This window comes from Eptatretus burgeri, chromosome 2, assembly GCF_056783735.1.
Source record: "Eptatretus burgeri isolate ZD-2024b chromosome 2, Ebu_testis_v1, whole genome shotgun sequence".
Classification (NCBI taxonomy): Eukaryota; Metazoa; Chordata; class Myxini; order Myxiniformes; family Myxinidae; genus Eptatretus; species Eptatretus burgeri.
The window spans coordinates 138,865,614-138,876,233 of record NC_140962.1 but is presented as its reverse complement, the minus strand read 5'-3'; the positions used below and the strand labels follow the sequence as shown (position 1 = coordinate 138,876,233).

Below are 10,620 nucleotides of genomic sequence, written 5' to 3'. Positions count from 1 at the left end.
ACACAGGTGTACCCATGGTGTTGCCGTAACACACAGGTGTACCAATGGTGTTGCCGTAACACAAAAGTGCCATTTCAAGTGCAGAGAAAGACCCCAAATCATCATCGTGAGGAACCCTGTCTCTGCATGTGTTGTTGTTTCGATGCTGATTGCATCATTTTCTGGAAGCACAGCTGTGCCGCTGATGCAGCGCCCCTGTTACAAGAAAGCTGGTACTTATTTTACTGACCTTGGAAGGATGACAAATTGAGTCAACCCACCTGATGTTATTTCAACAAGTAGACAGGGGCTCAAACTCAAAACCCAAAGATCATAACCCTGCCACCTTTAACCGTTAAGCCAATACCAGTTTTTTTTTTTTTTTAATTAACATGTGTAATGTGTGGACATTCATTTCTGTGGCTCAGGAGCAGACCCCTCGAGGCTCGTACTGGTATATCAAAAACACCTCTCGCGACAACGGGATGAGAAAAATAAGAAACCACAACATGACTATTTTTGTTTAAAACTAAAATAAAAGCCTGGGTGTAAATTGAGGTTTGTTTATAGAAAAGAAAACCCAAAATGGTATCTCTTCTGGCCCTTCAACCACATGACCCCTTAATCATTCACTCGATCATCCCCGACAGAGTCAAGAGTGTTGACTAACCTGCTTCTCACTTCATCTCCCCTCCACTCCTTTTCGCCCACTGGTGCCATCACCTCTCTTTGTTCATACAATCAAGCCATTTCTTCCGGGTCCTTCAATTAAGCAATTACTTCCAGTCATTTAAGGTGGAAACTTTTATCTATCCCCCACACATCAGATGTCAAATGTACAACCCCCCCCCCACCTCCTCCCAATCAAAATCCACAACTTAACTCAATATTTAAACATCTACTTTAAGCCTGTAACTGTAACCTTCCAACATTTCCAGGAGCCTCAATGTTTGTAAATAATAATAATAATAATAATAATAATAATTGTAATATAATTTAATGAAATGAATTCATAGAATCATGGTGGCACACTAACAGTAAAACTTAATGAAAAGGAAACAGAGTTAGTTGTCAGGTTGTTTGCTGATGAATCGGATCACTCGAATCATCTGTTACACGTTGTTCTCAGCGTTTATTTTCCCACCAGAATAGTTTGCCAAACCGACGACGATTGTGTTTATTCTGAGCAAAGTTCCGGATGATTGCAACCGGGAAGGATGCAAGCCCATCAAATGGTCGGGCATCACTGTGCACAGAGTGGGGGGCACAGGGGTTAAGCTCCATCAGGAACAGATCGAAGGAGGACGACAGAAGTACAGGATAGTAAATAAAACGTAAAAAAAAACAAACAAACTGGTTTCTCGTTTTCTCATTTTCTAGTAAAACATAGAAGGCAAACGTCCAAAAGCAGTAGCATTCTAACTTCGCAGTGAAGGGTTCCAGTTACAGTCCTTTGGCTGACCCGTTGTGGTCGTGCTGAGCGATCTTCAAACCGGACTTGAGAAGGTAATGAAAACAAATTGGAGTTGACAGGCAAACATTTATTCAATGGCAGTATATATGCATAGTCATGGTCAAGATGGATCAAGTACATTCCAGAAGCTGCTGATCGATATTCATGCGACGTGCTTTCAGCAAGTTCTGTAATTAATGAGTTTTTGAAAATGATTCCGATTAGTTTTTCAACAGGTTTGATGTTCAGGGTTTTCGAGAGGCGGCGGCGGACGTGATGCTTATCTGCACATGCCACCCGACTTTGCCTATCTGTGCTGATGTTTACGTATCCTGCTGTCAGACGTACTACTCAGGCTAAGTAAGAACTACCGAGCTTTAAAACTCTATCTGAGGCCACTGGTAAGGACTGGACCCGTGCTGGATTATTCACTTGAATTTCAGGCTTCGGAAGGCTGGCAGGTTGCACGTTGCACCAAAGGAGGCAAACTTGCCACGGCCTCCCGCTCACGGTCATCCCAGTAGAGAAATGAACATCACGAGGCCCAGGAACTGGGTCAGCAGGATAACGGGTGTTGCCACTGACCAGACAGGCCACAAGGCCACGGTTAGGCTGGGAACATCAAAATAACATCAGATGCAAGTAGGTTATATTACTGCAAAAGGAAAGATACACCCCACCCCATCACCCCCATCCCGAGCATAAACCCTGAAATAAAAAAAAGGCAAATCCTTACATAAAGCAGTAATGGAAGCAGCTCACCAGAAACCACCAGTGATGAACGAGGCGGTGGATATGGGGACCAGGTAAGGGTTATAGGCGTCATAGTCTGGCAATTTTCGAAACCACTCCAGGTAGAGGATGCAATAACAAGCAATGGAGAGACTCAGGCCGAGTAGGCTGATGCCAAACTTCAACCACCAGCTGGGGGGTGATGGGAGTTGAGGAGGGTGCAGAAATAAAATCGACATTATCAAGCGTGGCAGCTGCAAGGCCCAATCCAGAACACGAGGGAAGAGGTGAATAGGCGGCTAAGATAACATACAACCCAACGCATCCAAACAATCGCAGCTGCTTCAGCTGTTCAACCGGCAAAACGAACCGAGGTTTCTCCAAGCACATTGGGCCTCGCACACCATTCACCAAGTGACCTGGGGTGACAGCAGCTGGTCATCCTCGAAAGGTACACATTTTGGGAAAAGCATCCATGACTAGCCCTGACCCATAAGCAAGAGGGTGGCAGACGAGGTTTGAGAGAGAAATTGCAAAGAAAAGAATAAAAGGCTTGTTTAAAACAATTGCATGAGACTGAATTGTAAGGATAACTGTCAAGAACGACAAGGGCACTCTGCAGAGCGCAAACCTCCGCCACGTAATGCCTGATCCACGAGAACATATCGGGCCCAAACCATTTTTGAAATATCATGCTATGGAGTTCTATATCGTTTTTGACTCTGTCTCTCAATGGTGAAGAATCAATTTAAAGATTAAAACATACGCCCGAAAAAGTCTCTGTGACATGCACACACGCACGCACGCACACAATGATATATTCAAACACATCAATTTATGAAGAACAAGAAGGTATATACAGAATTGTGCTACTACATGGAAAACAGCATCCTGGTTGCCATGGCAACCACTTTAGATGACGAACGTATGTAGCGACACACCGTCTCCACAGTCTGTACCTATGTACCAAATATGAAACGTGAAAGTTGAAAACTTTGGGAGTTAGAGTGCGGACAGGAACGGACGGACGGACAGACAGACAGACGGACAACCGGTATCACATAATACGCCCCGATATGTATATATATATATATATATATATATATATATATATATATATATATATATATATATATATATATATATATATATATATATATATATATATATATATATATTGTTGCGGTATTCGCGCCCGCCGGCGTGCGACGGCCACGTAACTCGAATCGCGGCACGTCGCCCACCGGACGGACAATCCAGTCGTGACCCTCTCGGACTAACGCCGGGAACCAGTCACGGGTGGACCTTTCGGTCTCACCGCGATCGAGCCAATCAGCCCCCGCGTGGGATAGGGTTGCTCACCGAATTCGACCTACCTAAGTACCCACGCGGAGGGTAGACCGGGCGATCGCACCTCGCCGCAGGTCGACTTCGGACACGGGCCACTTAAGCGACCCGTTCCGTACTATCAGAATAACCGAGCGGTGTTATCGTCGACCTCGACGGTTCGATTAGTTATCGGGCGTATTCAGCCCACTACCAACCCTTTACGTGAAGCAAGATGAGGGTTCAATGGGGGAAAAGACGAAGCGAAGCGGGAGAACAGTTCAACAATAAAGCACATTTATTCGCGGCACACGGGAAGCACACAAATACAATTCCACCAAATGCACACAAAAAAAAGAAAACACAATTCCATTTACACAAAAAGCAAATATAAAAGCGAAAACACAATGCAGAGCTAATACCGACTACCGAGCACACGGCAACACTTATACAATTCTACTTCACAGACGGCGCCGACAACACATACCCAAAACCAAGGAAAAGAACATCCCCAAGAATGAGGCAGGCCTGAGGCCGAGACCGGGTCGGGCCTACCCGTCTGGTGATGAGACGCGGAGCGGCGATGGCCCCGCAACCCGCGGGCCTCGTGGACAGTGCCTGGCAGGGGGTGGGAACGGGGCCCCCTTGGTCGCACTATCTCAGCGCGGGGGGAAACAGGAGGGGGTTGCTGATGCTCGGGGTATAGAGGATCTTTATTATCCCTGGTGTGCGTCTCCACCTCGGCCAGGTCGCGCTGCCGGCCTCCCTCGGGCGTGCAGCTCCTGGCACCGACGCGAGCACCCCCTCCCTCGTCCGACTCTCTTCAGCTTCTCCAGCCACTGCAGGCTTCGGGCTCCAGACTTCCACACTCGTCCCCTCCGTTCCGACTCCTTCTCGTTCTCGTTCTCCTTCTCGTTCTCGTCCTGCTGACTCCTTCTTGCTGACTGACGAACACCGTCCTTTTATCCCCCCGTAACTTCGCCTTTGACCCCCTCCCTTTGACCTTTCACCTCGCTCCCCATTGGCCCGAGAAAAAGTGGGCGTGAAGGCTTTTTGATCCACAAATTTGCATATATCGATCGTTCTGGAGGCGGGGCCAAATCGCCCCTCGCTCACCGATTGGACGGCAAAAAGTGGGCGTGTGTCGTTTTTGATCCGTTTTTGAAGCACAAAATCCGTGATTTTGTACACGCTGTTCGACGCGCGTTCTGCATGAGTCCAACACCGGTACCCACAGCGGGGCAAGAACGGTGGCGATGCTACGGTTGCGAGGTGTGACGGGAAGGTCGTGGCGGTTGTGGTGAAGCGGCGTTGTGGTTGGTGGTTGATGTTGTGGTTGTGATGGTAATCATGGCGGTTGGTCCAAAATAAAGATAGTAAAAGAAAAACGGCTATCCTGAAGAGTCGCAGCACGTATAAATGACATGTATTCCCACTAGACAACGGGTTTGGGCCTAACTACACATGCACTTACCAAGATACCTCACCTAAGGGACCTGAATGGTGGTTTGCGAATCTGGTAACCACAACACTACCCCCTTCCCTTTTTACAGACTCGTCCCGAGTCGTCAAATTTTCGTGTGCCATCATGTGTAGTTTTCCCCTAGTACACTTTACCTACGGATCCCTGAGTGCGACATTCATGGTATTCGTGTCCCCAAAATAAATAACCTGAGGGCTGCGTAACTACCTAAACAAACTCACTCACACGGACGACTTAAATAAAATTGCCGGCGCTACACAGACATGCCGGGGGGGCGCACTCATATTTACAGTACATCTTACCTTAACTTACAAATTTTACACTAAACCATGGCCCAGGATCAATGAACTCTGCAAAAAGAAAGCAGTTAGCAGGGAGCCAGGCTGCCCGCATGCAGTCTCTGGCTCAAAACAATGCAGGTGACAGGGAACGTGGCTGGCTGCTCACACGCAGTCCAAGGCCTTCCCTTTTGAACTGAACGCAGTGAACCACAACGGTGCTTGGGCTGCACAACGCAGTCTCCGTGCCAGCTCAAGTGGCACACGTAATGAGCACAACGAATGGATGCATGAATGGACACAAACACGGTGCACGGGCCGCCACTGCAGGTCCGTGTTGTAGCCGCCAACAGGGCAGTTCTTGCAGCTTGCAAACTGTTGCTTTCTGATCCTGGCGCACATGGAAACGAACAGGGGGGGGGGGGGCAAAGCAAAAATTGAACGGGGCTGGTGAACGTGGGCAGTGGGCATGGCATGGCAAAGGCAGCAGGCAAACACAGCCCGCAGAAGAAGGCCGCTGCAGGCAAACACAGCCCGCAGAAGAACTGGCCGGCACAGGCCTCGAAGAAAAACAGCCAGCAGATGAACTGGCCGGCACAGGCCTTGCAGCACACAGCTGCCGATGAAGTTGGCCGGCCTCCGCCTTGAAGCAAAACACGGCCAGCCGATGAAGTTGGCCAGCTCTTGCCCTTCAGTGGAGGTTGGTGGAGGGAGTGCGGTGGTGCTGGCCACTCGGAAGGCGGGCTCGGACCTACCTACCTGTCTCCCTCCCAACCTATCGCCTTTGCCTGTCACTGTACATACCCACTCCCTTAATTTGTCAAACCCCAATTTAGCCCCAACTTATTTTTTTGTTGTTTTTATTTTTACTCCCCCACTATAAATCGTCCCCTAACCCCCTTTATCGTCCTTGTTCGGCTAACCTATCCTGTCACCTAGCCTACTCCCAACCCCTACGTTCCCTTCCCGGAGGGGAACAAGGGAGAGCTAACGTCCTGTGTCGAGGCCCAACGAAGCCTCAGAATGGCCTCCCCAGAGTTCGGCGATCTATAACCAAAGTGGGTCCAGCGGCCCACAACGACAGCGAGGGGATGGATGGTGCGGAGGGGTACACTTCCTAATCTACCCTATCCATTTAACCGTTAAACTACCCCGGGGCTTTCAACAAGCGCCTCTCGCTTAAACTATTGGTTCTAACAACCCAGATTCCCGTCGCCTGTGTTGGTGTCCTCACAATTTCGGGCCTCGCCCCCCCAATTTTCTCTCCGTGCCCTCACACGGTCTCCTGGCTGGGACACGTGGCTCCCTTTGGCAGGCACGACCCTCTGCCGAATCTCCCGCTATGGCACCCCCGGGCACTACACTGCCTCCGAGCCTACCAGCTCCCTAACACCGGGGAGTGCCCCCCATGGCACCTCCCCTGAAACGCACACGTGGCAGGCCGGCCTCCCGGGCCCCTTTCCGAGGGTCACCCGTGCCCACAACACTGCCCACGCGGCTAATGGCGCCCCGGGCCCCGCACCAAGCAGGCGCACCCGTGCCCACTACTCTATCCCGGCCCCCCATGGGCCCATGGCCTACCGCGGCCGACTAGCCTGGTGCCCGGGGTACCCACTCAGCGATACTCACCTTTCGCAGCCACGCTCCCAAGCCCGTCAACAGGGCTCCTGCACCCCTCCAAATGGGTTTCGAGCCTACATTCCCACCAACAGCAAAACGACCTCCATTTTGTAATTTGACTAACCCAGCTAACTCACTCTACACTGACCCCGGGGTCCCTTGGGCGGGAGTCACTCCTCCCCCCAATCACTCATCGCACCATGCATTCCCCATTCGCTCCATACACACAGACCCGCTGGCCTCACTCACTCACCAAGCACATGCTTCCACTTCACTCACCAACTCTTCAACACACACACCGCTGAACTCTGCCATCCTCCTAACTACATCCCCTAACTAACTCGTGCTCCCACGTCGTCCCTTACACTAAAGCACGTTCCTTTTAACTCTACGTAGCTAAACTACGTCCCCTCTACACATTCACAAGTCTGTCCATGTTCTCAAATGTCCCAAATAACTTTTATTTCCCAACCTAAAGCTCACTAAATCCCTCTACCTAATCCATTCCACGGACTCCATGAGGACTTACCCCTGCCCCATGAAGTCGGTCTAGCTAAGCTAACCCTTCCCCCTAACTAGTTTCCATCCTGTGCCCAGGTAAGGGGGTCTTTCACCCCTTGCCCAGGAATCCTGTACACCCGAAAGTGAGGCTTGCTTTTTTTTTTTTTTTTTTTCCCCATGCGCAGCACCTGCGCGGCAACTCAGAGCTCGCGCACTTTGCACCTGCCCGTGACGTCATGCAGCTGCACGTGTTCCTCGTCCCTCCTTGGACGGGACCATCCGGCAGAGATACCCCTCCTGCCGGATTCCAACCACACGTGCAGCCATGACGTCACCGTGCGCAAAAAAAAAAACACAAGCCCCACGTCTCGAGCGGTTTCCCACGCGAACACATGTGCTTTGCCCGTTGGAGCTGAACACACACGATCGCGTGGAGAACCCGTCCGGTCCAAATCCATTTACCTGCCTAAACTTTGTCCGTCCACGGGATCGGCAAATCCACCGCGTGCGTTTCCGGACCGGGACTTCACTCTCGCAAGCGAGCACGTGGTGGTCTCGTGCGTTGCACAGCACGAACCGCGTGCTCACTGCTGGGTGAACCCGGCACGGTCCTCGAAACAACCACAGCCGCTACTCGGCTTTCTCTCCTCTGTCGCCGTCTCCGTCTCCATTCCACACACGCATACCTGCGTGTTACGACGCACACAGTCCACTCCATCACATTCACACGGGGAGACGCGGCTGCGTGCTCCCGCATGCCAACCGACATCTCCCTCTCATACCGCTCTCTCACACACACGGTCTCCCTTGCACACAGCGACCTTGCACACGGCCGTTCACTCACGCACGGTGCCTCACCACTCACACAAACCATACTACTTACACACGCGGGGGCACTCACCCGCGGTGCCTCATCCACACTGGCCGTTTCACTCACACACACGGCCTCTTCCACACACGGTGCCTCATCCACACACCGTCCCTCACTCACACACGCGGGGGCACTCACCCGCGGTGCCTCACTCATACTGGCCGTTTCACTCACACACACGGCCTCACTCACACACGGTGCCCCATCCACACCCGGCGTGCTGGGAAGCACGCACTCTGGCACCATCGCCACCACACCACTCACACACGGGGTCGCTTCCACACACGGTGCCGCACTCACACACGCGGGGGCACTCACCCGCGGTTCCTCATCCACACACGGGGGGGCACTCAACCGCGGTGCCTCATCCACACACGGCCCCTCACTCACACACGCGGGGGCACTCACCCGCGGTGCCTCATCCACACACATGGCGACACTCACACACGGTGCCTCATCCACACTGGAGATTTGTGTCCCCACAAGGGTCTCCGGGGCCTCTACACCCCCCAAGCTCTCCGTGCACCCGTCCACAGCACCCGTCCTCTCAACCTCGCAAAGCACGACCGAACTCACCTGGTCGTGACTCGCCTCAAGGGGGCATACTCCCTCCCCTCGTTCCTGGAGGAGGCCATCCCGCTGCTCGCACCGGGTCCCTACACGCTCCGCGAGCTCACCCCCATTATCCTCCACTACCTCCGTGTGTGTGTGTGCGTCACTTACCCCATCTTCATCGTGTAGTCTTCCCTCTATTTTTTCTGTCTCCCGTGTCTCTGCCAACTCTTCACCCTTTACCTCCCTTGTCTCAACTATTATTTCCGTTGTCGTCACCTCGTGTCTCGTCTCACACGTTTTGGTCTCCCCATTTAATTTTTCCCTTTCGGTCATCGTCACGACCCTCGCCCAACACGTTCCACGAATTATTTTTTCACCCGCCTCCACCGCGGGCCTGTCAGCCGTTGCACCCCCACCCAGCTCGTTTGCTCCCACACGTGGAGTCGCCATTTTTATCTCCCCGGTCACGGCCTTCATGCCCGCCTGCAGGCTTCGGCCCATGTTCTGAGTCTCACCCCGTAGCTCTTTCATTTCCTCCTTCATGTTTGTTTCCATTCCGTTCATTTTTGTATCCATCTTTTCGTTTATTTGTTGTGTATTCGCATCCATCGTCGTTTTCACTTCATTTGTATTTGTATCCATCTTTTCGTTCATGCCTTTCATTTCGTTTTTCATATTCGCATCCATCTTCGTTTTTACTTCGTCCATTTGCTTGTTCATGTTCGCAATCATCTTCGCTGTCGTTTCCGCATACATTTTTGCCAGCATGGTGTATAGCTGGGTCATGTCGGGTGCGCTTGGGTGAGCCGTTTCGGCAGGGGTCGGGGAAGGGTTTTGGTGGAGAGGGGGGGGGGAGGTGTCATACACCGCGGCCGCTGCCGCACCCACCTCAGGTTCTGGGTTCAGTTGGGCGAGTCCGTGTTCCTGCACAATCAACATTTCCTGCTCGGGGATTCCATCCTGTGCCATGGATTCTACATTACTACACATATACATTTCTAATACCCCCGGCTCCCGCTCGCCTTGAGACGCCATCTTGCTTCTCGTGAAGGGTTAATTTGCTCGCTCGTAATTTGGAGGGAATCGGGGGTCGCTTCTCTCACCCCTGGACCGATTCCCGTGAATTTAGCCGGAGACAGGAGAGCCCGTTTTCCTGTTCTCCGATACCAGTGCCGCGAGGAGGGCGATGAATTTGTATCGCACGACCTGACACCAGTGTTGCTGTATTCGCGCCCGCCGGCGTGCGACGGCCACGTAACTCGAATCGCGGCACGTCGCCCACCGGACGGACAATCCAGTCGTGACCCTCTCGGACTAACGCCGGGAACCAGTCACGGGTGGACCTTTCGGTCTCACCGCGATCGAGCCAATCAGCCCCCGCGTGGGATAGGGTTGCTCGCCGACCCGACCTACCTAAGTACCCACGCGGAGGGTAGACCGGGCGATCGCACCTCGCCGCAGGTCGACTTCGGACACGGGCCACTTAAGCGACCCGTTCCGTACTATCAGAATAACCGAGCGGTGTTATCGTCGACCTCGACGGTTCGATTAATAATCGGGCGTATTCAGCCCACTACCAACCCTTTACGTGAAGCAAGATGAGGATTCAATGGGGGAAAAGACGAAGCGAAGCGGGAGAACAGTTCAACAATAAAGCACATTTATTCGCGGCACACGGGAAGCACACAAATACAATTCCACCAAATGCACACAAAAAAAAGAAAACACAATTCCATTTACACAAAAAGCAAATATAAAAGCGAAAACAATGCAGAGCTAATACCGACTACCGAGCACACGGCAACACTTATACAATTCTACT

General features: G+C 52.0%; 1 protein-coding gene across 4 annotated transcripts in view; it reads right to left on the bottom strand.

The window, feature by feature from the left end:
* Positions 1–1,087: 1,087 nt before the first annotated feature.
* The window catches only part of TMEM128 (transmembrane protein 128), a 69,743-nt gene continuing 60,210 nt past the window's right edge, over positions 1,088–10,620 (bottom strand). For 2 of the 4 annotated variants that reach the window (XM_085871503.1, XM_085871505.1), the window contains exons 3-4: positions 2,195–2,356; positions 1,088–2,012 (exon numbers count right to left, since the gene is read on the bottom strand). In XM_085871503.1, coding sequence (XP_085727629.1) covers positions 1,784–2,012; positions 2,195–2,356 — 391 coding nt within the window. In that variant the 3' untranslated portion in view covers positions 1,088–1,783. Of the gene's footprint in view, positions 2,045–2,168; positions 2,357–10,620 lie in introns of all 4 variants that reach the window. The other 2 variants (XM_085871506.1, XM_085871507.1) reach the window with 2 other exon arrangements.